The 27,365-nt window shown below is 40.1% G+C and overlaps 2 protein-coding genes across 4 annotated transcripts in view; one reads left to right on the top strand and one right to left on the bottom strand.

Annotated features, from left to right (window-relative positions):
- The first annotated feature begins 336 nt into the window (after positions 1-336).
- On the top strand, positions 337-14,396 carry cd44b (CD44 molecule (Indian blood group) b). Its single transcript, XM_061036574.1, has 8 exons — positions 337-758; positions 8,477-8,642; positions 9,122-9,264; positions 9,411-9,473; positions 10,786-11,166; positions 12,047-12,136; positions 12,246-12,324; positions 12,508-14,396. The coding sequence occupies exons 1-8, from the start codon at positions 692-694 to the stop codon at positions 12,719-12,721; spliced, it is 1,203 nt and encodes a 400-aa protein (XP_060892557.1). The 5' UTR covers positions 337-691; the 3' UTR covers positions 12,722-14,396.
- Positions 14,397-19,278: 4,882 nt separating this feature from the next.
- The window catches only part of slc1a2b (solute carrier family 1 member 2b), a 28,013-nt gene continuing 19,926 nt past the window's right edge, over positions 19,279-27,365 (bottom strand). For 2 of the 3 annotated variants that reach the window (XM_061036572.1, XM_061036571.1), the window contains exons 4-11: positions 26,900-27,150; positions 26,448-26,595; positions 25,093-25,219; positions 24,656-24,889; positions 24,375-24,569; positions 22,390-22,524; positions 22,017-22,278; positions 19,279-20,312 (exon numbers count right to left, since the gene is read on the bottom strand). In XM_061036572.1, the coding sequence (XP_060892555.1) occupies positions 20,241-20,312; positions 22,017-22,278; positions 22,390-22,524; positions 24,375-24,569; positions 24,656-24,889; positions 25,093-25,219; positions 26,448-26,595; positions 26,900-27,150 (1,424 nt within the window). In that variant the 3' untranslated portion in view covers positions 19,279-20,240. The remainder of the gene's footprint in view (positions 20,313-22,016; positions 22,279-22,389; positions 22,525-24,374; positions 24,570-24,655; positions 24,890-25,092; positions 25,220-26,447; positions 26,596-26,899; positions 27,151-27,365) is intronic. The other variant, XM_061036573.1, reaches the window with a different exon arrangement.

Here is a 27,365-nt window from a genome sequence, read left to right as displayed (position 1 = left end):
AAATTCATGGGACCTTGTCCAGATGGTAAAACCAAGAAATACAGATGAAGAGAAAAAAAAATTAGATGAATTAAAAATGGAGGGGGGACTGAACAAAAGACCAGATGGGCTCTCAGAAACTGTTGCTGTCAGGAGCATGACAAGAGGAAAAGGGAGGGAAGGCAGGAGACAGAGAGGGAGGGAAGGATAAGCAGCCAGAGACAGAAGCAGCTCATCTTCTTCTAATCTATTACAAACTGTAGAGGCAGGAAGAGAAGAGAGAAAGAGCGAAAGAGAGGCTGTGTGAGGTGGGTCTGGAGGCGAGGGGAGGGGAGGTGGGGCGAGTGAGGGAGAGGCAGAAGGGTGTGTGCTCTATGAACCACTCTTCCCCTCCACTCACTGTGAGTGTGTGCCACTAGCTTCTGTCTCATTCGGACAGAGAATAGAAAAGTTGGAGCAAAGTCTGAGTCAGCTCCAGCAGCTACCAGACACTCACAGCAATTCCCTCCCCAGTGACAGGCTTCTTTTCTGTTTTTTTTGGACTGCTCTCTCTCACTCATTCAGTCTCTCTCTTTTTCCAACTCTCTCTCACACACACACACATAAACACCACACCACTCTCCTGGCAGAGGGAAGGCAGGACCACTGGAGAACTGTTACACACCTTTACTCCCAGCTTCTCGCCCAGCCATCACCACACATTTTACCCAGGATGTGGACGCTTCTCTTGGGGGTCACCTTTGGATTACTGGCCTCCTCCAGGTCGGAGCAACTTCAAGGTGAGGAGACTGTGACTTGATCAAGTGGATGGCTCTTTGTTTTGAGATATTATTCATCCTTATTTTGCCTAATTTTTTTTGCCTGGTTGACTTCAAACTATACAGTAGTTATTTTCCATCTGTTTGAGCCTTGTGGAGAGTTTGAATGAGTATTCATGAGAAGAGAAGACAGTGAAAGAAAGAAAGACAGAAAGAGGCTGTGCTCTGTTGCTGCTGCTAGTAGAACGGATGAGTGGATGCCGGCAAGAGAGCGTGTGCTACACGAGCGCAGACAGGCTAACGTCTGGCAGTCTGAGACTCCTGATAGACACAAAGGAGACTCTTGCCCACACTGTCTAACACACATTTGCACCCAGGAAAGTGAGCCTTATTTATAATGGTTTTGGATAAGCTGTGTAGCTTTCTTCTTTTCAGGTAGAATGCCGGCGGAATAGAGATTTTTCTTTTTTTAGTGTACTGTTACAGCTGGGGTCTTTAGTGCCACGCTTAATGCTTTATTCTCTGACACAAAAGATGTTCAGCACCCCCCCCCCCCCCCTCCTCAAATGTCTCCCTCTTCTCTCTTTGTCTCACATGTGCTTTTTGTGTAAGCTTTAGATTGGATTTGTTGCTCGAAGCGATATATCTCTGGAGGTGTAGTTGGTACTGAATCAAACAGGTCTGGGTTCGTCTGGCTCTGTTCCCTGAGGAGGTGGTAGTAGGGTTGTTCACAAAGACTCCCTCCGGCAGGCACCGTGCCAAATAACAATCAAGCTATAAATTTGACCAGTATTTACAGGCAAAGGCAAACAAGAGGCTACTACTTAGACAGCTTGTATGTGCACTGTATGGAGGATGAGGCAAGGGGGAGGGGGGTGGCCCAGGTGACCCAGAACCAGTCTGTCAACATGTGCTCCAGGTATGCTGATGTGTTGTGAGCTTTTGTGTGTGTGTGTGTGTGTATGTGTGTGTGTGTTTGTGCGTAAATGTGATTCTGTTTGATTTAGTTTGAGAGTAATTGATGCAACGTGAGAAGTGTGATGGTGTCAACTTGTCCTAGTGCAGAAGTTGTCTTCAACCCTTAACCCTTGTGGTCAGGCCAGTTGTTCAAGCCTGAAAGCCAAACATACATCTGTATATGTATGTATTAGGGGTGGGAATCACCAGAGGCCCCACGATACGATACTATCACGATATTTGAGTTACGATACGATATTGTTGCCATTTTAAATATTTTGTGATATTCTGAGAATTGCAATATAATATTTTGCGATATACTGTATATGGGGATTTAACATTTTTAACTGCATGTTGTGTCCACAAAAGCATATATCGGCACACACAAAATATCACGATACTATGCTGTATCGATTTTTTCTCCCACCTCTAATATGTATTTTTGTTTATTTCATTGTTTTTATTTGAAAGTACTTCTGTAGAGACAGCTAAATGTGGGCAACATTCAAGTCCAAAACTAATTTCCCAACAGGTACAATAAAAGACATCATACTGTATCGTATCATATCCTATCTTGTATTGTTTTTTTCCTTGTATCATATTATATCATACAATTTCATATTGTATCAAATTTCCTATCACTGTATCATAATGTAATACGTTTGTCTTCTGTAGTGGGATATTTTGTCTTTTATAGAGTGCTCAGTGAATTTATTCATAAAGCTAATTGAGGTTGGCAAGAAATTTAATAAAAGCCCAATTTATAATAATAAAATGGATTATAGCCCTTGAATAATTTAGTTTTTATTAGGACTGCAAAAGTCTATTATCTGTGAGACCTTACACAATTTGATGCTTCTTCTACTTCCTTTCTCTGTTGTCTGATCAGATAAACTAAGTACTCTTGTAATTTGGATTTCCAATTTGTCATAAGTACAGATTGTGAAGTTATGGCAATAACAAACGTATCATTAGTCCTGCTTTTCCTATGCAGAGGATTAGTCTCTCTCTCTGTCTCTCCCCCCCCCCCCCCCCCCCCCCGTATCTCCCTCAGTCAAAAGCACAAACTCAAAAGCATTCACTCATTCCAACCTGACGGCTAGACTTCCTGCAAATGTGGCCGTATTTGCCTCCTTGGCAAAACGACCACTCCTGCATGCAGTTGTGTCATGTTTCAAGGTGAGGGGTGGTCAAGGTACTGGGCCCTGACAAAGAGGGCTTGTGCGTGCACAGGCTCTGAGTACCATCTAATGCCACCTGAGACTCTCAGACACGTGTTTGACTTTTCCCTCCAATGTACCCTCCTCTAGAAACCCACCACCCTGAAGCTGGAAAGCCCTTCGACAAGATCCTTCGTAACTCCTGTTTTAATTGTCCTTTATTACACCAGGCTTTAAAACTTATTGGACTGGTTTTAAAATTGTTTGAGGTCCTTATATACCAGGTCTCCTCTATCTCTCTGTGTGTTTTTTCTTGTAAAAACATTTTTGTGAGTTTCAGGGTCCCAACCCACACTCCCTCGTTTGCTTTTCCCCTCCGTGTACACTGAAGTCTTTGTGTCCTTGAGAAATATGCTCAGAATGATCTCTGTAATGTAAACACATCCTTGAACGAGGCAGTGATTTTATAACACACTGTATCATCAGACATAACAGCAGATTACTACAATTTGATTTTAAGCACAGAGCCACTGAAACAAACATGTAGGGACAAAAAGGGAGAGTTTATCCTTCCAGACACAAGAGGACTAAAGGAGGAGTAGTTAAATATATAATTAAGTTATTAAGATAATCGGATCAGACATTTGACACCCTACTTGTGTCTTTACCTTTGTTTTCAGCTATAAAGGGGCATTAACTTAGTGCTAGCCTAGCATTTACAGCTAACCTGGCATCATGTTGCTTTTAAAATGTTTGCATCACAGTCACCTCTTGTCAGTTCAAAGATATTTTAGAGCTGGGCGATTCATTGGGTTTCAATTTCAGTTATGATTTTAGTTTCCCACAGTAGGTTCAATAAATGCATGTGATGCATAAACAAGTAATGGGGTTTAATCGTGATCTTAAAATCAGTCAAAATAATCGTCTACTGTTGGTTAACTACAGATTCCCAAAAGGTAGTAACAGAGACACAACAGCGGCAAATAGGATCATTGTCAAATGTTGGGGCTGGCAAGGCTGAACACTGTTGTGTGTGTGTGTGTTACGCATCCACTGTGTGTTCACACGTCATGCCTCTCATGCTTCTAAAGGACTAAACCCAATGTCAAATCCCCACACTGGGACACCAGTATTACTGGTGTGAATTCTATGTAAAAGTACCAAGGCGTGGGGGCTCTGATGGCGCAGTGGTTAGTGTGCTCGCCCCATGTATGGAGGTTCAAATCCCACCTGTGGCTCCTTTCCAGCATGTCATTCCCCACACTCTCTCCCTGATTTCCAACTCTATCCACTGTCCTATCCTCCAGTAAGTACAAAAAGCCCAAAAAGAAATCTTTAAAAAAAAAAGATTGAATACTTTGCTTCAGTTGTTCTTTCAAGCATTATGTTTAAACTTCAAACAGAGCGGCTTCTTCCTGTTTTCCTCTCTGTTTGCTAAGCTAGGCGAACTGCCTTCTGGTTTTAAGCAATAGGTCTTTCTTGTCAAAATATGTCTTTGTAAGTGTAAGAGATATTTTCCAAAATACTTTACAAAAACATTGGTAAAACATTTTATTTGTCAACAGGAAGCTTAGAGTAATAACAAAATAAAACTAAAGTGTTATTCAGTGCAAGTTTTTTTTTAACTGCATGTGCAATTTCCTCTCAAGTCTCCTTTATCTTCAAATCTGAATGCTTGAATAGAACATTGAAGGTCAGGTATCTTATCACAGATCATCTATCCGAATCCACTGAAACCTTCTTTTTAATTTAGAGGAGGGCTTGAAGGCTAACATTTAATAAAAGGAAAAGGAGAAAAAAAAAATGCCCGAGCCTTTTCTGTTGGAAAGAAAGCAGCCAGGTTGCTTTCAGAAGTGTATTGGTTGAAGGTGTAGAGAGGCGGAATAAGGTGAGGAAAAAAACCAGCTATGAGAGTCCTTCTTGTGACCTTCAGGTGGTAATCTGAGAGTGTGTATGTTTGTGTGGGTTGATGAGTGTGCACAAACATATTTGCACAAGATCTCATGTCTCACCTGTCCCACTGGCCCGATGGACCTGTGACCGGTGAAGGGAGAGAAATGCAAGAATCTGGAAACCAGCTGATGACTATGACTTAAAGGATTTTACCGTTATGCTGCAAAGTTTACAGTGGATTCTGGGAAGTTTAGCGTAGATTTGTCTGTCCAGCATGTGATTCCTGCTCCCATGATACATGAGAAAACTTAAGTGAGAACATTCTCAGTGTGGTGTCTTTCCTTGGACCAATTACAGATAAGAAATTCAAAAATAAGCCATTGTTGTGTTTGTTGCTAATCTCGTCATCAGGATACTTAGCATGGCGTCCTGCTTGCTCTACGCCATGCTGTGTCCTGGCCTCACAAAGGTTAGGACTTGAGAAACTTTAGTGTGTTCAAGTGTGTTTGTGTGCATCTGTGATCTGCCCGTGTGTTCGGGCATCAGCATGCAGGGGGGTAATTTGTACTTTATTGCTGGCATAGAAAAGACAAACAGAGAGTAATGAGATAAAAACAAGAGAGAAGGAGAGAGAGAAAGTGAAGTGAGAGTGGAGAGTCGAGCTTGTCTATTATATCTGGAGCAGCTGGAGGTTTTGGCAAGAGGCTTTGTTTAAGCTCCCTTTCTCTCTAGCTCTGCACATCCAGACTGTGCAGTCTCCTTGGTTTCAACTCTCTATTAGGTGACAATGGAGTCTTTGGGAGAGCCAGTGCCTTGGCAAAGGGGGCTTCTCAACTGTATAAAGACAGCCATGACTGTCCCTCTGCATACTAATGATTCCTCCTCGGATTCATGTCAGCTTGCTTTTCAGCTCACTGATGGTTAGCTGTGCTCACTTTGATCTCCCCGGGCAGTAAAGCAAGGCCAGGGCTGTTGTCTCATTTATTTATTTTTTTTTTTACTTTCAGGGACACCACACCATGTGGCAGCATGTGTGCGTGTGTGTGTGTGTCGGTGGGTGTCAGTGTGTGTGTTGGTGTGTGTGTGTGTGCGTGTCGGAGTGACAGAGAGAGAGAGACAGAGAGTAGAGACGTTATAAAAAACACCTCTTACAAAAAAAAAAGGTGCTGGCACTAACTTCCATTGCCTGATGCCACTAAAGCAGAGAGCTCAACTTCCTGCTGCTGCTAGCTGAGTGTTTACTCATAACAGCCAGTGGAAAATGTCTTTTAGAAGTCAGCTTTCTTCAGAGCGAGGCGATAAACATGGCTACTAAACAACAAACAGCAATTATGCCAATAACTTACAATTTATAGTCTTAACTTGAAGGCTGAGTCATGTTTGACTTAATATCAGTTATAGGCGAAAACAACAGCATACATGACTTTTCTAAGAGAGAAAACTAAAAATAGTATTTGTGATCTTTATATTTTTGTTACTTTTTTCATGGATTTACATGCCTGACCACATGATAAAGCCTGATAAATGAACGTAGATGGTTGCTAGAAAAGGCACTTCCTCTTTTGCTTGTGTCAGTTGAACGGTTGTTCTGTGTTTATTGGTCATGTGATAACTGTGTGAGCACATACTGCACTGTATGAAACAATACAGCAACACAGGCCGACGTGGAAATGAAAGCAGAGCTGATTTCATATCTCTTTGGTGCAGTTTGCAAGACGCTTCATGTTATATTCATTGTAGGACATGTGATTGAGATGACATTTTACTGTTACAGGCTGGGTTCATTCAGTGTAATACTTTGAGTTTTTTTTGTAATTTTTTACAACTCTTATGTGCTTTACTACAGCTTGAATGGGGGAAAACAAGTACTGTGAATTATGTTTGGTTCATGCTGTACTTCTAACTTCAGTGAGGAATACAGCATGCTGTACTTCCCCTGTCACTGTGAGCAACAGCAAGTGAGAAAACAAGTCTAGAACATTTCTTCTCAACTGTAAACACTGCAGCTGCTGCTTTGTAAAAATAATCCTCTGGTACAGTATTCCAGTTAGTGGAATTTGTTCCTGAAATCAGTGTTAGACTGTTGATGAGCTTTATCTGCCGGTTAGGTTTTTGTTAACCAATTTGGCAGGCTTCACAACATGAAGCTCGAGCCTTCAAAAATGATGTAAGCGTGTGTTCTTGGGTAATGTTTTCCTGTACGTGCTGTTGCTCCTGAGTGATTCAGCATCACACATCTTTCCCAACCTGTGAATCTGTCACCATGGTAACGCATTAAAACACACACTACACAGATCAGGTCTTCTTCTACATTCACAGTAAGGATTTGAGTATATATGTTGAAATCAAATATTTTACTTTCAGTTTTACAAGTTATTTTACATTTTAAACAACATTAGGTAGGAACCCCTGTGAATAAAACTGTGTCATAAAATTCCACAGAAACTCGAATGTTCTCAGCCATTTTTTAGGTTGGAGGGCGCACACTTCACAGTAAAGTGTTACACTGTGAGCTGTGTGTCCCTTGGTTAAATTGAAAGACTCTTCCCAGTCTGTTCTCCTGCTCAGAAATGGAACCCCTCTCCCCAAAATATTTTCCTGAACAGTGTCAGGCAATGCTTGTTTTTTTGGAGTACACATGTGCCTATTTAAATTTGGAGTGGTCTACCCGTGCACACATCCTGCACGTTCATCTGCTCGTTTTCTAGGCCAGTTTTACATTTTTGTTTTCATGTCAGAGGCAGGAGAGTTGTTTCCCTGTTGTGTCTATCATTTGGTCAAACATACTTAAGTAAATAAGCTGAGCATCACAAACATCCCACTGTGCACCAGATCTCATTTGATTTTTGCACAAGCATCAGATTTTGAGGATTCCCACCTCAAGCTAATACATTCCCAGGAGCCTCTTGTAGTCTTGAGTTCGTTTTGACTATTACATGCTTTGAAGATGAATAAAGCGCATATTTGGAAGCAACCTTCTCCTGAACACTCAGTAAAAATTCAGTTAAACAGAGTAAGACTACGACAAGATGGAGGAGAGTATACTGTACTGTATAATATGACTTTTCCAAACTGGCAACCCAAATGGGAATATTGGCTTATTACTGAACTGTTGCCTGTTTAAAATGATCTATAAACAATAATACAACAAAAATATCACACCCCAGTAAAGTTATCTGTACTGTAAGAAGTGAAACTTTTCCTCATAAGGTCGGGGGGATTTGTTTGGGGCTCTTTGAAAGTGTTGTAAAACTTTGTCCTTGTTATTTAATTTTCAAAATTGAACATTTATTTTCCTGGAAACTAAAGCATACATCATGGTGTACTGCATATGTGTGTGATTGCATACTTTTGTGTACATGTATACATACACACTTATATGTAAGGGATGTGCAGAACAAAACGGCTCTGTCATGAGGCCTTGGGGGGGGGGGGGGGGGGGCTGAACTGGAGATTACACTGCCTGTTTCTTCCAGAGAAGTCATCTGATTTCACTCATGACTCAAATTGGAATACTGACATAAAACATTCTGCATTATGGGTATAAATTAGGATCTTACTTATAAATGTTATGGTGGTGAAAGCATTCATGTGATAACCATCGAGGTGTCTTGTGGAAAATCATTTTAACAGTAGAATAGTAGAATAACTGTTCACTTAGACAAAGCATTGACTCTGTGGCGATACATCCTGTAAAACACTGACTCAGAATCTTCTCTTTTCTTACAGTGAAATATATCAGCTGCAGCTATGCTGGTGTGTCTCTGGTCCAGGGAGAGTCCCGCCACTCTCTGAACTTTGACATGGCTGGAAAGGTGTGTGAGCAGCTGCAGAGCACCTTGGCCAGTCACGAACAAGTCCTGGAGGCCTATTATAAAGACATGCAGACATGCAGGTGAAGCCTTTTGTTTGATAATACATTTATTAAATTGTTGTAAATAAAGGGCTCATATTCATCATTGTAAATATAATAAATTACATCATTATTAGCTGAACCCTAACCCCAATTTCTCTTGATTTAGCAAGAAGTTGGGTCCTCTCGCATCTTTTCACATGATTTGTTTTTTAAAGGTCACAGAAAAATATTTTACTCCTAGTGAGAATCCCATTATCTCTGGAGAATTTAAACCAGAAGTAAGAAAATATATTGTATAGTTTGACTTTATTTGTCATGCTGTATATGAACAGTGTACATTGCCCATGAAGGAAACCAGCAACTGTTCCCAGACTGCATCTCTACTTCTCTTTTCTATTTTTCTGTGTTTAGACCCCTGCCTCTTGGAGAAAAAGTTGTGTTTCAGCAAATGTGTCAAGTTTTTTTTTTTTTTCATTCATAATGTGTCTCCTTACAATTCTTTTGTTCTGTCCATTCAGGAACGGCTGGACCAGCAATGCAAGCGTCGTCATCCTCAGACACAGTCAGCATGAAAACTGTGCCAAGAACATGACCGGGTTCATCCCTAATCCGAATGTAAATACTGACCAACTCTTTGATGCCTACTGCTATGACGAGCAAGGTGATCATAATGAAACAGATGTACTCAAACTAGATACACTCTTCAGTTCTTTAAATGTTGTATTATCTGCATTGAATCAGTGGGTTGTTGTTTTTTTTTCATTCATTTTATTTACGTTTGATGACTTCCCCTTTCTCTCCCTCCAGTTGGGCCGGATAAGAACTGTAGTAAGATGACAGCAAATGGACACATACTCTCAGATGAACCAGGTTGGTACAATATATAACACAGTATATACAACACAACACGACCTAAACAAACACCAGTATAATGCAAAAGAAAACAAGGAACTAAACTTCTGCTCCCAAGCAGCTGACTTAAAACTACATTGTCCAGGAGACTCAGAAAACACTTCACTAAAAGCAAAGGCTGCCAGCGAGGCCCTTGACACTTTACACAAAAGGCTAGAGTAGAAAAAAAACTACCCAGTACCCCAAGTTATACTCTGAGAGACTGGAAATGGAGAGCAAATACACAGAAAGTTCTTTCTTTGTGGTTATACAGACTTTCACACACAAAGACAACTAGAGAAGACACAGGGAGAACCTCGCTCTACCTCTCAAGGTGAGATAATGAGTCAGCACAGACAACTGGAGACCCACAGTATATATAAGCTCCCCACACCTGGGCTCAATCAAAGCCAATCAGTCACACACACCTGACTGCAGTGAGTTGATTCTCTCACCAATCTCACTGAGTTGAAAAAGTCAGTGCCCTCACAAAAGGTGACCAAGCCTTTTCTGTTCGAGGCCCCATAGTTATGGAATATGCTGGAGGAGATCAGGGACGCTAGCACACTATTCCATTAAGTCACTTTAATAAATGTACTAGTTTAGACTTGCTGTCATAACTTACAACAAGTTTTTTTTTCTTTAGAAGTTAAATTCATTGGCATGAATAACAAAAGAAACTGAACAAAATTATAGTCACACCCAACACCATGAAGCTTCTGTCTGTGTTGGCAGAGGTGGGACATGCAAATAAACCCTAACCGTCGAACTGAACGAATTTAAAGCTGTATAAAGTTACATATTACAGAGGATTCGGCTGCCTAACACAATGTTACCTTTTCTCTTTTCTGAAAAACTGCACTGTCTAAGAGCAGACCTTAGTAGTGAGGACACCTTCCATGACCTCACTGCAGGTTTCTAAGCTGTATTATCCTGCAGATAAAGTCTGGATTTGCAGCTATTTTTACTACACATTCACAAATCACATTCTGATATGGAAACACGGGATAGAAATAGCTCTAATATGAAACGTATTCTGATGGATTTCTATAACAATTATAGTTACAACATGTTAACTACAAAAATGTATCTTATTATTTTACATTTTTAACATTTTAAGAAGCATAAAATATCCATATCATATCAAATATTTACCTAACAAAGTGTAATAACAAGCAGGATATGAGTCAGCGCCAGCAGCATGCTTTTCAAATGATTTTAGCTATTTATCACAAAGATACAAAAAAAACAACTACTAAGAAAAATTAAAGATGATCTTTTTTTTAATCAGCTGACCCCTCGACCGAGCCCACAACAACAGAAGACCATGAAGAGAGCACCCCTCCAGGCAGTGAGGGTGATGATACCACAGCAGCACCCGTTGATGAGGCCCTTGGGGATGGGCTCGGAATCACCCCGTCGGCCACTACTTTTAACACAGAAGTGAGTCAAGTGGAGTCAGAGCCCGCTACGGGGGATCCTGCAGTTGAGGAGAACACCAGCGTGGGGCCCACTTTCACTCCTGGAGAGCTCGATCACCCTGCCGGGTCTGGGATGATGCCGGAGGGGACCTCTCCTACGGCCTCTGTTGGAGAACCAGAGGAAAAGCACACTACCACTGAGAGTGAGGGACAGAATGAGACCATGGAGGGAGAAGGTGCTGGAACAGAGGGTAAGAAAATCACACATCGAAGCAAAGTTCGACACAGAACTATACTATTTGGTGCACTGAAAACACCGGTAAAAGAGCATCAAAAACACCTTTGTGGTGCTAATAAGATGTTTCTTATAGTAGGAGTCAGTGTGTGAAAATAAGTGCAGATTTGCATGTACAGTACTTTCAGTATTGTCATATATCACAAGGTCTCTGCCATCTGGTGTACACACTGTCTATATGAACATGTGATAAAGCTAAGCGTGATATTTAAGTTACATTATAAAAGGAAAAGATTCTTGCATGTTAACACATCCTGAAATCATGTGCAACAGGTTGTGGGAGGACTGAAGAAACTTTTGAAGAACACATGATGCCCCCTTGTGTTTGGTTTAGCTGTGGACTGAATTTGTTACACAGCAGGCCTTAGTGATTTTTTTTTCAAGAGCAATTACAGGCAGGCTTATTTGCCTATTATTTTTTAACTAATGAAAGTGCATTAACTATATGTATGCAGTTCAGTTTTGAGTCAAATTTAGCAATAGATATTGGAGTTAAATCCACACATCAAATCAGCATGACACATAAACATAGAGGAAATAATAGTGTTATACCGCTTATGCACACTTAAAAAGTGTTTAGCTTGCAGTAAGTGGTCCCAAAAAGCCTGCAGCCTCCATTAGTGTTGTAAACAATATGTAGTATTTGCAGTGAGGCAAACATCAAATATTTACAGTATATTATATGATACAATCACAATTAGGGTCTAATAATTCAATTTATGTTTCAGAGATACTTCACTTTGTATGAGGGCGTTCTTCTGAGTTATTCGTTTCAGTGAATGATCCTGTGTCTGAGTTGATTTAAAAGTTCACTTTGTGTTTTCTTGGTATTTCAGCCCCTCATCCAGTGCAACCTAAAGACAAAGGACGGGTCCTTGGTCATGCTGAGTCTGAGCATGATGAACATGGCCGCAGCGATTCATCAAGTGAGTCACATATGACTATGTTTGGAAACGTTTGTTCCTTGTGATGTGGTCTTTATTTACAGCGATTTCTTGCTCCTTCTGTCTCATATCTTGTTATTTGTCCCTCCAGACTGGGTGGTTATCATCGGAGTGATTGTTGCAGTTGCTGCTATTCTTCTCGTGTGTGCAGCTGTTGCTAAAAGAAACAGGTATGACTTTGATGTCTATTTGTTTTTCTTCCACCTTCACTAAAAGAGCTGTCATCCTGTTGTTCAGTGTTACTGAGCACAGTGGTCAATAGTCACAGTTCCAATTTTCACATAATTTGCTGCAGACTCAGGGCTGGCAAAAGAATCAATGATAAATGAACGTGTCTGAATGTGACTTTCCAGCTGGTGCGGCAGACAGCAGACCCTGATGATCACACCCAAAGACGGCGGCGAGGGGAACGGGGCAGCGGCGTCAGCATCCAGCTCCCACGCCCAGGAGAGGGACCAGGAAATGGTGACCCTCATGAACAAGGAGAAGATCCAGGAGAACGGCAACACAGAGGAGTTCACCGTCATCACACTAGAGGAGTCGCCGGATAAAGAGCAGCTGGCGTGAGAGAGGAGTGTAGAAGAAGAAAAGAGGAAAAGGAGGGATGTAGAACAGAGGAGAGATGTTGGGGAGATTGTTTTGGGTGGGGGGGGGGGGGGGTTTGTTAGGTCCAAACTCTGCGGCTAAAAGCCTGCTTACACTGAGTTAAGATGTTTCTGTGTTTTTTTGTCTAACAGAGGTACAAAGTGTTGTACTGGGTCTGAAGCTGTTGAGATCGGGTCTGTCAAACCGACATGTGCATTTTTTCGTGTCAGGTTGGTTCGGTCTGAAAGGCCGTCAAAGAGTGTCATGCATGGCGGGGCATCATGCAGGGCGTGTGAATCGGATGTGTTTCAGTTTTCGGTGTTTGAGAGCTGCTTTGTGTCTGACAGGACTGGATCAAAGCCCATTGTGCAAGGACATACTGATATCATAAATTCAACGATTTAAATAGAATTGGTTAATTTTAAATTGCACTAATTCAGCCTTAATGAAATCAAAATGAGGAAGACTAGGTTACTTCTTCAGAGATCTTTCCAGCAAAACAGGCTAAATAACCCTCGACATGTCCCCTATGTTGCATCTATATGTTTTGTTGTAGCTGTGTGTACATTTCAGACATTGCCTGTGGACTGAAGGGTTTTTTTTTATTTTTATTTTTTTTCATTTTCAAGGAAACTGGGGATGTTACTACCTTAATTTATGCAGCTTTGATCCCTTTTTCCTTTCCCTTTCTCTGTATATAAAGTTGATGTTATTTGGAAACGCCTTAGCAGTAGCTGCCAGTGCATTTTGTTGTTTGGTAGAAAAACGGGACTTTGTATCCTTTTTTGAAAAAAAAAAAAATAAAGGAATGTGTCATTTTTGAGAGTTATTTAATCAGAAGAAGTACCTCTGTGGGGAACAATTGTGAATGAATTTTGCAATAGTCAAAGAGAGGTTGAGATTGTATTAATCAAGTCAATGTAAAGCTTCCACAATCTGGGCAATCAATGCACCATTGAAGTCAGCTTATATATATTTATATTAAGTTGGTAAAATGATAATATGAAGAGTCTGATGCTATCCTGAGGGTAAGTGGAATGACAGAGAAGATGTATTAATTATATATACACAGTGTGTACATTGATCAAAGACAAAAAAAAATTGGATACACCAGATTAACCATTGTTCGATTCCAAACCTTAAGCTCAATTGAAGAAAAGTAAGTGACAGCCTTAGATACTGATGTGCACATATGATAATGTGGGGCCCATGTGCTGTAAACACACAGCCGTGTTAAAGCTTTTCTTCGCATGAAAGAGGCCGTGACGACGTGGGGGAGGGGTTTCTCTCTGAATGAATCCTGCGTGCCTACAGGCCCCAAAGTGTCAGTCACTCTGTATCTTCACACACGGAAACAATGCTGCAGCTTTTCTACCCACCTCCTCATTGGTGAAATATATCATACAGTGTCATATTAATGTTATTACATCTATATCTGCTACTTTTTCTTGGTTTTTGATGTACATGAGGGCTCGTGCTGGATTACAATCGGCGCCTTTTTTGTTTGTTTCTGACTTTCCCTCTTTTGCTCTTAAATGATCCATTTGGAAGACATGTAGCACATGTATTAGTGTAGAAAAGTTTCTATGACAAATTAACAAAAGATGTTGCTGAATGGATTTGTAAATTCATGACAAAATAAATGTGTATAGAAGGAGCTGTGCAGGAATGTGGTGTTCATTCACTGATTACTGTGCGTGTGTGCATGCGTGTGTGTGTGTGTGTGTGTGTGTGTGTGTGTGTGTGTGTGTGTGTGTGTGTGTGCATGCGTGTGTGTGTGTGTGTGTTTGTGTGTGTGTGTGTGTGTGTGTGTGTGTGTGTGTGTGGGTGGGTGTGCATGCGTGTGTGTGTGTGTGTGTGTGTGTGTGTGTGTGTGTGTGTGTGTGTGTGTGTGTGTGTGTGTGGTGTGTGTTGACAAAAGAGAGCATGTGAATGGCAGAGACGGGGAATAGCAGTGGTGACGTACTTTGCCCTACACATAGTTGGAAGTGTGGTTTCCATGGCAGTGGAGTCGTTATAGTAGAACATGTTAACGCAAGAAATGAAGACTGAGAAAACGGCTGCCATTTTGAAAGACAGAGATGGCATCTTCCAATAAACTGCTCGGGTTGTGTTGTCAAACCGTTTTTTTTTTCTGACACACACTGACAAGGGAACAATAACTGCTTCATTATTATTCATCTAGTCTGCAGCACACTCAGTCATTAAACACTGTTCTGAAGCTGCTCAGATGTTACGCTGCCGGAGAACATTCGTTATGTTCAATGAAGTATTCTGATCGAAGAAGACGATGCATTCTTTTCCCACTGTTATTGTTTTGTAAGAGTAGTAGAGTTTCTCAAAATGAAACAGTGGCGACTTGTGTGAATTAATAAGCAAAGAAAAAAGGTAGTTGATCAAGGATGCCATCTTTTTTCTTTAATGCTTGTGGTTGTTTTTGTTTCTTGTATTAGATGAGGGAGGGTACAGTGGATAGAGTAGGAAATCAGGGAGAGAGCGTTGGGAATGACATGCTGGAAAGGACCCAGAGGTCGGACTTGAACCTTGGCCACCTGCTTAGAGGACAATAACCTCTGTATGTGCGGCTGACCCAACCACTAGGCCATCATCGCCCCCTGGCCAATGATCCAAAAAAAATAAATCATTTAAATTATTTTACCTGCTGTTGTTTTTTTTTAAAGTCTATTTTGAATCTAATTGGTCTTTTTGTCATCCCTGTACGGGAACAATGTCATTCTTCTCCAATTACTTACGACCACCTGGACCACCACCACTTCCATATGCACAATTCTATTTTCATGCTTATTCAAAATTAATTGGGTTTTTGTAACATCACCCGGCTGGTGTTGCATAATTACGTTTGTGTGGAGTTTAGACAGTGATTCAGGTGTCTCTTTCTATTTGTACTCAAAACTATATAGATCAATTTACAAGCCTTGATTTGGCAAGTTTGTATTTTTCCTTAGCATGCTTCCCCATGTGAAATGGTTAATGATCACTCATTGCCTCCTTTTCATTGACAAATCAGGCTGGGGCTTCAAATCCAACCTCAGCCCTCTGCTGCCTGTCATCCCCCTCTCCCTCCTCCCAACACTCCACATCCTTCTTCAGCTGTCCTATCAAATAAAGGCAAAAAAAAGCCCAACAAATAACTTATTACAGCTGGTTGTCTGTTTCAACTTAATAAGAACCGCTAACGTACTCATCACAGATTTTGTAAAGAGCATTAACTTCTGTTGTAATAAACATAATCTGAGAATGTTTTTATTGGAATAACAAATCAGTAACAGACATAAAGTTATGTTTCTGTGTGTTATGTGAAAACTAATCATCAAGTTGAATACAAAAAACTCAAGAAAAGCAGCAATGTTTAGTTATGAATCAACATTTATTAGTTATATTTGTATATGTACACCAAAGGTACAACACTTATTGATATGTAGAAACAGATTTATTTTTATGTATACCATAGACCGAGGAAAGTATTCATATATTTTTTTGTCTTTTTTTTTCTCGATAGTGTATCTCCCGCACACATACGCTCTGCCTTTACATCAAAATTACAACAGCTTTACAAAGAGGGAAGGCCTAGAAAAGTAAGATCAGGAAAGCACGTCGTAGGCAGGAGTGAGACAGGTTACCAGCTCTGTTTAGGAAGTTTCTTCAACAACAACAAAAAAAGAAGACACATTTCAGTAGAAAAGGACAAGCTCAAAGATACACTGGCTCTTTGTTGTAATACTGTGTCGAACATTTTCCGTTCAATCGGGACCATTTAGCTTGGCTAGTTTTGTGCATACATTTTTCAGTGTAAAAATCAAAAAAAGGCAAGTAGAGTAAAAGGCAGTTTACTGAGTGGGATTATTAAAAAATACTCCATGATATGGATGACAGGTGTGTGAAGATGCAGAATCTAAATGATCCAGATATCCAGGTGTTGCAGCTTTAAATGCACGTGCACCAGGTGAATAAAGATGCCTTAGACTAAAGCCAAAGTTTTCTCCTTTGAAAAGACAAAATGGTTCTGATGAGTCAACCTGAGGAATACTTCTCTATACCGTCACAGGCATTTGAATCACATCTGATGTGTGTTCTTTCTCTCAAAGAATAGGCTGTGTTTTGATTTCTCACTCTATCCTACATACAGGGCATTTATCACCTTTTTTCCTTTATTTGTCTCTCTTTTCATCAACCGTCATCGCTGTTATTCCTGCCAAAATAACTTGTAATGTTGGCCCCCTCTATCAAACCATTAACTTCCCTTTGTTCTCTTGCTTTCTTTCTCGCTCTCTGTCATTCTCTTCCTCATGCATCAACAGCGTCTGCTTCAGGAACACTGTCATTTTTCCAGAAAATTTCTGCACCGCCACTGAACAGAACATTTATATATTTATTTATGTACAATTAAAATGAATGCACACTGCTTATATTTCCATGGAACAAACATTCAGAATGCTTACATTAGATTTAAAAAAAAAAAAAAGAAGATATTTATATATTGGTGTGTGACAGGTAAGTATAACAACTAGTTAACAGCTAGGAGAGAATAAAAAAACAAGCAATTTTTAATACACAATTTCCTCTCTATATATTTTTGTCTACTCTAATCTTATTCAGGACATAGATGATATTTTTCTTCTAGAGGATTACATTAAAAATGTCACAGCAATGAACCTATAATCCTACATAGCATTTCAAGCCCCCAAAGGAAAAAGAAAATGGAACAAACAAACAAAAAAAACATCTGTTACCTACAATATATACACAAAGTGCAAGTAGGCACTTCAAAATATCATGCTTTTAAGATAGTGGTGCAAAAAAATAATTGTACTTTTATTTTTTATTCATGCCTCTAAAACCGTGAGTTTCAACATAATACTGGTCCAACACTCAATCCCCATTGATGACACTGTATGGTCCTGAAGGTCAAAAGGTCAGACGAGTGGGGCCTGTTTGGGTGTCAGTGCTCTGCAGGTTGCAGAGTAGACACGTAGAGACCTTCAAGGTTCAAGGATGTTTGCATGTGTGTTTTTATATTAAATGTGTGTGCATTTGAAAATTAAACATGTGAGTGTGTGTGTGTGTGTGTGTGTGTGTGTGTGTGCATGCTTGTTTTTGTGTGAATCAGTGTGTGCAGCAGAACAGCATGCATGCTCTAGGTTGTATCAGAGCGCAACCTCTGCTTAAATCAGTGAAAGTGAAAGAGTGTGTTTTTCAGGAACTAGTAGGACTGGAGTGCTGCACTAAAGGTTTTCTTTAGATTCCTAAGTGTTACTTCAGTTGGCATTTGTTTTTTGTTTTAGCGAACATCTCCAAGGCAAGGTTGAGAACACATTTAGCACAAATGAAAAGAAGCAAGACAGAAGAGAAGGTTACATTACTGACCAATCAAATCAGCACCCACATCCCTTTCACTCACACAGGCTTCAAAAGGTTAACAGCCAGTAGTCTGGCTTTTGTCTGTGTGTCTGCAGATCTTTTTAAGCCATTTGGTCCTATGAGAGGAAAAATACTGTTTATATGTTTACCTGATAGTTGGGAACATTCTGGCATGTGAAGTGTCCATAGTTCTGTATGGACACGCAGCTGCAGCATCTAGGGTTTGTAGAAACAGTCTTGAGCTCTGGTGGCTAAAATATATATTGTTAACTTTTATTTAAGGTCTGGCTAAACAAGAAGCTGGCAGGCCTCCCTGTAGAGTGTTATATCAATGATCTGTCTCCATCCATAACTGCACTGCATCTTCTTGTATCTCAGTTTCCCTTTTTCACATTTTCTTTGTTAGACATCACTGTGTCTGTGCTTTAAGATTGTAGTACATCACGACTGGAATGTTGCCTTAAATATGCCTGTGTGTGCTTTATGTATGTGCAAGGAAACGTTCCATCCCTGCATGTTAATGTATTATAAAATCGCAATATTTTAACAAAGACTTTTGCAGTGAACAATTTTAAAGTCAATGCTTTTCCGCATTGTGCTTTTGGGGGGTGGGGGAATTTTCTCAAAGCTCTGGTGAACGAGTAAACATATTAAGATGATAACTTTGTTTTATATCTCTGTAAAGTGTAAACATACAAGCCTGAGTATCTTTTTCTTACAAATAATGTGTTTTAAAAATCCATTTGGAATAAGATCAATATGAGCAATAATGCATGGTTTTGATGATGCCATTGACTGAAAAAAAACTCCCTCAGTGGCTTTATTTGTGCTCTATTCTGTGTGTGCTCTATATAATCTCTTTTTGTGCTTCAATTTATTCAGATATGTCAATTATTAATTGTTCTTTTTTGGGGGGGCTAATTTGATTTTAATTTCATTGGCATCACAAAGTTTTTTTGGGGGGGGGGAGCAAAGGAGAAGAACTGTATAAAGTTTCACATTTAGGGCAGTGACTCTCTTTGCTTTAAGTTTTGGCTCCAGCGGAAAAATTGAACTGAACTGAAAAATGTGTTGCGAGTGACATCGCAGAGGCAGTTCAAAGGACTCTGCGAGTTGATTGATTTTCTGCCTGTTTGGTCCCTATCATTGACTTGGTCATGTTCTTAACCCCAGCTCTCTCACACACACACACACACACACACACACACACACACACACACACACACACACACACACACACACACACACACACACACACACACACACACACACATACTATCTCTCTCTCAACAACATTGTCACACAAACAGGTGACACAAAGAAAAATAAAAGTCCCTTTTCTTTCCAGAACACAGACAAAAGAAAACCAAAAAAAAGGGGGGATAAAAATGAGCTCCATGGTTTGATTTGTGCTTTTTAATTCAGCCGTGACTGTGCTTTCATCAGTTTACTGGACCTCGGGGAAGTGGGTAATATTGTGAAAAAGCAGCCAGATAAAGGCTTTGATAGTATAAGAAGCAAAAGAGATATTATTGGATGAGACACCGAGCTGAGTAGGAAAATAAGCAGCTTTTCGACACATTGCGATGTTACTAACAGGGATGTGAAGCAGGAAGTTCAGTATGTCTGGTGACGTAAGTAATGCTCTAACTCCCACTCTTCTTCTGCCATTATAATAATGAATCACCTGTGTGAAATATAGGAAGAGGATCTAAGTGCATCCCGTGTTACACAGCCACTTCTTTTCCCGTCTTATAACCAACATGTATTGCTAGAAACAGCTTATCTAACTTGTTTTTCTCTTCCTTCCCTCCCCAAGCCTTGAAGTATGTTGTGCAAGTATCTGCTATAATATAGGACATAATTGTGCTCTAACAGGTCAACCTCTTTTATCACTTCACGGTTAAGTGAATTAGTGTTACATATCAGTCAGATAGACAGTTACAAAAATCGTTTTAAAGGGACTAATTTAAAAAAAGAAAGAAAACTAAACTACATAAAAAAAAACAATTAGTAGTTCTGTTCATGTGACTTGTTTTTTTTTTTCCATTCACTTGTTTTTTTAATCATCAGGTAGGAAAGCTTGTGGAGCCCTGGAGCAGGGGGGATCTCTGTGCTGCCATTATTCATGTTTCCATGGTTCCTCCTCAACAAGCGTGCACTCCGCAGCAGAGCCGTTTGTGGCTGAGGTTACCTGTAAGACGTTAGCAGGGAGATCTAAACAGCTGATCCAAGGCACAGTCAAACAACATTTTCTTAAAGCATTCACAAATAAACTGTGCTATTTCCTGATTGTTAACACACATCTGCAAACATTTTTTTAACTGCAAATCCATGATACCATTAATGGCATTCTATACTGTAATTCTGGATGCTTTAGCTATAGATTCTTTGGCAATTAAAACACAGCCTTTAAGCAATTGTGCAACATGCAAATAAAACTACAAAGGAAAACTGTAAGTCCTGTATGACCACAGATGATCATGCATATGGAAGAGTGGAGTCCCTTTATACTGACCTGGGAACAGACCACACAGGTTTAAGATGAACACAGACTCAAATAGCAGTTAAAAAAAAAGAAAACATGGATTAAATGATTAATAAATAGACAAAGTGCAAGGAAAACAAGGTACAACACTAAAGAATGAATGCAGAGTTACATTAAAGCTATTTATTAGCAGTCTATAATGGGTTGATCTTTGAAAAGGGGGGGTAGAGATGTGAGTGGGACTATTTACAAGAAAAAGATACAACCAAACAGAAAGACATTAGTCATGGCTGATACTGGAAACAGCAGCTTTTGTGTTACATTTATATGTAAATGTCACAATAAATGGTCGCTAAAAAAGGAGGATGTAACTTTTTACTACCGACTGATTACTTGTGTGAAAGGTTGCCAGCGTTGCTAGGCAACACCTTTCATTCTTTAATAAATGAAAAGGCTCATCATTAGACCTTTTCCGCCTGGGTGTGTGTGTGTGTGTGTGTGAGTGTGTGTGTGTGCCAGTGTATGTGTTTGTTTCAGGGAACAAGCGCTCTGAACTTCCATATATTATTCTAAAAGCCTGGTTTTACATTCAGAGATTGGATTCAAAGAGCATTATGTTTAACATTATGGGAGCTATACTTCACAGCTTTAGGATTTCACAGCACAGTTTTCACAGAGGGCAGAAATAGCTGGTTGTCAAATCACACACGCACACACAAAAAAAAAAACCTGACTGTGAATGACTCACAGACGGTGTGGTAGATGTGTGTATGTATGAAATACTAATTGTATGTATGAAGTGCTAATTAGCCTTCCCTTACAGCCCTTTCAAACCTATAGGGAAAAGGCTGGCACTGGGAAATAAACATGCTAAACATTTAAAATGTTTTCAGAAACAACAGGGAAAAATACTCTATTGGGAGTTTTTTTTCTTCTTCTTGGATCGAGGATGTGAACTTGTGATAGATGGGAGGGCTGCTAAATAATTCCTTAGGGTCATAATGAGGATTATCTGGCTCTTCCTTTTGAGTGAGAGCCAATCCCCAACACGTTACAGTGATTAGATTGGGCTAACTGAATTCCTAAAGCTGTGAGCGGATCTCTCATTTGCATGCACTACAAAGATGATCTATAAATATATTTTTGGTCTTTTTTTGGCAAGAGCGCTTTCATTTTTTAACATGTCTTCAACACAAAAGCTGCCATTCCAGAAGAACAAAAATACATACGTGCACATGCATCTGTTGTTCTCTCGCTTCACGTCTGTAATAAAATAACTGTGTGTGTATTTACATGATTATGTACAAAGATATGATGAATAAAACAGAATCAAGCAAAGGTGCAGGGTGAGCATGCCACACTAGAGAGGGGTTAAATACAAGTCTCTATGTCCGGAAGCATTAATTGTACCTTGCAATCATCTACTACGACAGAATTGTTAGCAGTGGCGGAAGCGGTTGTAGTAGCGGTATCGGTTAAGACGCACTGGTTGGAATTGTTTTCATGATGGTTCTTCATGTCGTCGTAATAAGACTGGGTCTTCGTCATCATTTCAATGTCGTCTGATTTGGCGTGTGCGTCCAGCTCCTCCAGCTCCGCCTTGGACATGTGGTACACGATGCCTGCACCGTAGGAGTCACCCACCACGTTCACTGAGGTCCTGAATCGATCCCTAAGGGAGAGAAAAAAAAGAGGATAAAAAGATGGTCTTACACACGTGCGTTCTGGAGACTGAAGAAGATAAGGGAATATTCAATGTGTGTTGCTGTCTTGTCAAACTCACAGCAGCCAGTCAACAGCAACCAGCAGACTGATGTCCTGGGTTGGCAGGCCTACAGCAGTCAGGATCAAGAGCATAGTCACCAGGCCGGCACTGGGAATACTGGCAGCTCCAACACTGGCCAGAGTGGCAGTCAGACTAGAAGAAACACAGCAAAGCAGCCCTCAGTCACTCATCCACAACCCTCTCTGACACCAGCTGAAGCTACAGATGCAGACATTCAATCTCTATGGTACTTGTATAAAGAGCACCAAAGTGGCGCCTCCACTGCACATGAAGAGAGATGTAAATGTAAGAGACGGAATGTTTAATTTAAGGGTTCCTGGATTGATATGCCATATAAATGTCAGGCCAAAGGGCGCTCATCCATGACTTACTCCATTAAGAGAAGAGTGTTTTGGAAAGGACAGTTCTAGATACTTGGTTGGTGTTTGTCTTCCTGAAAAACAGTGCTGGCACATGTTGTTGCTTCCTCCTTGTGGTTTACTAGCTAAACTGTAAATTTCTACTTTGGAGCTGATGCCAAAGAGGCTTTCCGGTTCACTGATAAATGTCTTTTCACTGGTGCTGTGTTTGTCTTCAGGAGACTGTGCTTGCTGAACCTTAGGTACCATTTAAACCCACTTTAAATGGTGAGAATTACAATTCCTATGACTAAGACTAAGCTTTTCTCCCTAGTTTGAATTATCTAAGTCAATTTAAGATGCCGACTATTAGAGAGGGATTGCTGAAATACTATGAAGGGTTTTATCATTTCATAACACTTTTAGGGGCTGTGTCAACAGGCAGAGCCCATTTTTATTTTGGAACAGCCCAGCACTTGTCAATTTCACTTTTCCCTCACCAACCAATCAAAATCAAGAGTAGGCGGCACATCAGATGTAAGCTTTGTCAACAACAGTGGCGGAGGAGACGCTAGTCAGACTCGTCTTTACGAGGCTACAATTTCCAAGGCTAGAGCTGCTGATGCCTTTTATTAACATCATTGTCATGTTTTCTGGGTAATATATTCATGAATTTAAACAAATATATGAGGCATACGGAGCTATTTAAAACACACCTAACAGTCTATACCAAGGGAAGTAGAAGTTAACTTTCGTAACATAGCAACAATGAGTGCTAGTGAGAAGAGCTCGGAAATTGAGGCTATGGGCGCTGCCAGCGCAAAAAGGGCCATCTGTTGACACGGGAGCTCATCATACAAAATAGTTGCAGCCAGGGCTTGTAATCTTTCCAGAGTAGCGCTTCAATATTTTTCTTACAAATACTGATTTCAATACCTAGACTTCGGTATTGTCAACACACCACATGCCCCTTGTTGGGTGAAAAACAGTGATCGCTGGGTTTATGCTAGTTCTGACTTAAATCACACTGGTTTTCAACAGTTATTGTCAAATGATAATTTACCTGAAACCAGAGTGGCTAATAACTATTGTATCAGAGTTGTACAGTACATTGATTGGTCTACTTGCCAATACTCAATACCAGATTGTAGGCTATATAATGGCAAATACCTCTACTGGTACAGTTATCAATACTGGTATTAGTATTACTGGTAGTTGTATCAGTGTCAGTACAACTCTAGTCCAGAGACAAAAATACATTTTTGCATTTATTGGAGACATTTAAAAGATCAGACCCTCCCTAACAAAGGCCCTGTTGACTCTCAACATATGCCTCATCTTTATTTTCATGCCACACAGTGTCTCTGCACCAAAATCAAGAATTTCTCTTGAATTCTATCAGATCAAACTGTTAACAGGCTTTTAGAAGTGCAATTTTCATCAATTGTATGAAAACAACTTCTAATATGTTGCAAGTACAAATATTCATTATGTTTAAAATATTCCTAATTCTATTAAATAACATAACATGGGGTGCCTTCATCTGCTCTTTTTGTAAAGTGACACAAGAAAACTTTTGTTGAGATTTGACGCTGCATATATAAACATTTATTGTTTCATTGATTGATTATTGTGACCCCTGACCTGACAGTGACAATCTGACCAGGGTCCAGGTAGATGCCGTTCATCTGGGCAATAAAGATGGCAGCAACAGCCTCATACAGGGCTGTACCGTCCATGTTGATGGTGGCACCAACTGGGAGCACAAAACGAGTGACTCTTTTGTCAATACCCAGGTTCTCCTCCAGACAACGGAAGGTGACAGGCAGTGTACCAGCACTGGGGAAGGAGCAGAAGCAAGCAGTTTATAATTGTTCAATTTAAACTGAATATCAAGAATCAACTATGCACGTTTTGATATTGACCTGGAGGCTGTCCCCAGAGCAGTGATCCAGGCCTGGAAGATGCCAAGGAAGAAGGTGAAGGGATTTTTCCTGACGATAACAAAGTAGATGCTGGGCAGGAAGATTGCTCCATGGATGATGAGGCCGACAATCACAGTGATCATATACATGCCCAACTGCCTAGCCACCACCTCCAAATCTTTGATGGAGATGATCTTACCACAGATGAGACAGGCGATACCGAAGGGAGAGTACCTGATGAGATGAGAAAGCTTTAGTATGCCTTCACTGAAGCCTAAAATACAAAGAACATATCAGGACTAATTCTACTTAATGTAGCTGTTCTCTTTTAAAATGTAATGACAGGAGAAATAACTTGGCATTTGGAGTTATTTCCAACTCAGGAAATAATGACTGAGTTTCAAAATGGATCAATGAGATTCTTAGGTGATACTAACCACATGATCATGATGACAATTTTCATCACAATCTCATTGAGGATGTTGAAGAATTCAATCATGAGTCTGGCCTTCTCTCCCATCTTGCCCATGCAGATGCCAAATGCAATAAAGAAACCAATCAGACCTGTGACAGAAAATCATAAATGTATCAAACTTTGAATACCAGTGTGGACAGGTGAGACGACTGCCACTTGGGGGAATTAGTCTTATGAGGAGCCTAGAAGCTTTACGTTAACAGCAAATCTTGTTTTGTACACATTTGCAATAGCGATATTCAATAAGAATGTAAATTCTTAGTTTATCTTAAGCCATTTTAGCAGCATTGTGCTGGAAATGGCAATGTCCATTGGTTGGTCATTTACTTGGTCCAGACTGTAATATCTCAACAACTATGAGATGTATTGCCATGAAATTTGATGGATAATTTCATGATGCTCAGAGAATTAATCCATCTCTGGTAATACAGGCAGAGTCACAGACTCCTTAGAGTCAGTTATATTGTCCAGGACCTACAAAATGTCAACCCATATGGCACAGTTTTCAGTAAAAATGTAGTTTTACATAGTTTTGTTAGAGGAATCAGGGATCAGCTAAATGTTAATATATGATATTTTAGCTGATCCCCGATTCCAGTAACAACAGCAGCAGGTTAATACTATATTTTTACTGAAAAACTGAGTTATATGGATTGACATGTATTGGTTCTGGACAATACACCTGACTCCCACAAGTCCATAACTTTGCCTGTGGGATCCAAATCAAGGTTGGCCTAAACATGTATGTGTTTGAATGAAATATATCAACTGTTCAACTGCATTACCATGGCAGGCAATTGAAACAGATTTTTGTTGAAGGCTATATGTTTCATTATAGCCAAATGCATAAAGCTAATGATATTTTCATTACCATTTGCTGTACTTAATATGTTTTGCTCAATAGCAACTGTTAGCATGTTAAAATGTCAACAAAGATGGTAAGCATGCTAAAACTGTTCCTTAACATCAGCATGTTAGCATTGTCATTGTTAGCACGTTGGCATGCTGCTTTCAACATGTTTTTTGATGTAAGCATGATTAAGTGTTATACTAAGATGGTGAACATGATAAAAACCATAGCAGTTAAACATCAGCATTACCACTATGGGAATGTTTGCACCCTTTATATTGTGCTGATTATGAAATGTACGCATGCTTATGCTAGTTTAAGAAGGGGAATTTACTAAAGACTATACCCAATAAACATTAGCATTTTAGCATTTTCATGGTAAATAGGTAAGTAAGCATGCTGCTATTAGCATGTGTCTACATAGCTACATTTCTGGAGACGCTAACTGTTCATCGTTGGTTACATACCCAGGACATTCATGCCACTTTTGAACTGCAGGGACTTCTTGACCAAAAACTGAGGCTCCTTGGTGATGTTAGCCACCAGGCCCTCCACAGTGGTGGCATTGATGTCTTCCTCGATAATCACCTCAACCTTCTTTGTGACTGTCTGGACCTGAGTTACACGAGAAAATGTTTCAACACTACAATAACTTCTGTATAATTCTTTCTGTTTCAATACAATCTGAGAATGTGGATTATATCGTTAAAAATAAAAACTAAACCCAGGAACTAAAATAACAACACAAGGATTGTCTTTCTGCTAAACCTCTTGCTAATTTCATACATAAGCTTTTGACTGTCATCCAAGACTAACAATGACTTTCAGATATCAGAGAAAGATGCTCTGAACATTTAGCACCTATACCCTGACTATCAGACTAGCATTAAGCTGGGAGTACCATCTTGTCCTCCATTACCTGTTCGAAACAGGCCTGCACCAGGTTCTCCGGGAACAGGTTCCTGATCAGATCGAAGAAGGCATCCAAGCTGGACACCTCGTCATTTTTCTCGCCCTCGCCCAGATTTTCCTTCAATTTGGGGTTGCCAGGGTGGATGACTAGTACCAGGATGACTCCCAGGACAGCAGCAATAATAGTGGTGGACATGTAGTAGACCATGGCTCTGGTTCCCAGGCGACCAGAGGATTTGGCATCCAAACCGGAAAGACCTGCAGCCAAAACCTGGTTATAACTTTGACTCATTGAATTGAAATATTGACATAATACCATGAAGCATTACTGCTCTGTGGAAAGATTATTAGAGAGTCAAATTTCCATGCTTAATCTTTACTACTTGAGATATTGTTAATGAATACTTTAGCATGATAATAGAATGGCTTTTAGTTGTAGCTTTTGTGTTTTTTTTACCAGTATCACAGCAATT

The sequence above is a fragment of the Labrus mixtus genome, chromosome 4 (assembly GCF_963584025.1).
Source record: "Labrus mixtus chromosome 4, fLabMix1.1, whole genome shotgun sequence".
Lineage (NCBI taxonomy): Eukaryota > Metazoa > Chordata > Actinopteri > Labriformes > Labridae > Labrus > Labrus mixtus.
This window is presented reverse-complemented; position numbering and strand designations above follow the sequence as displayed.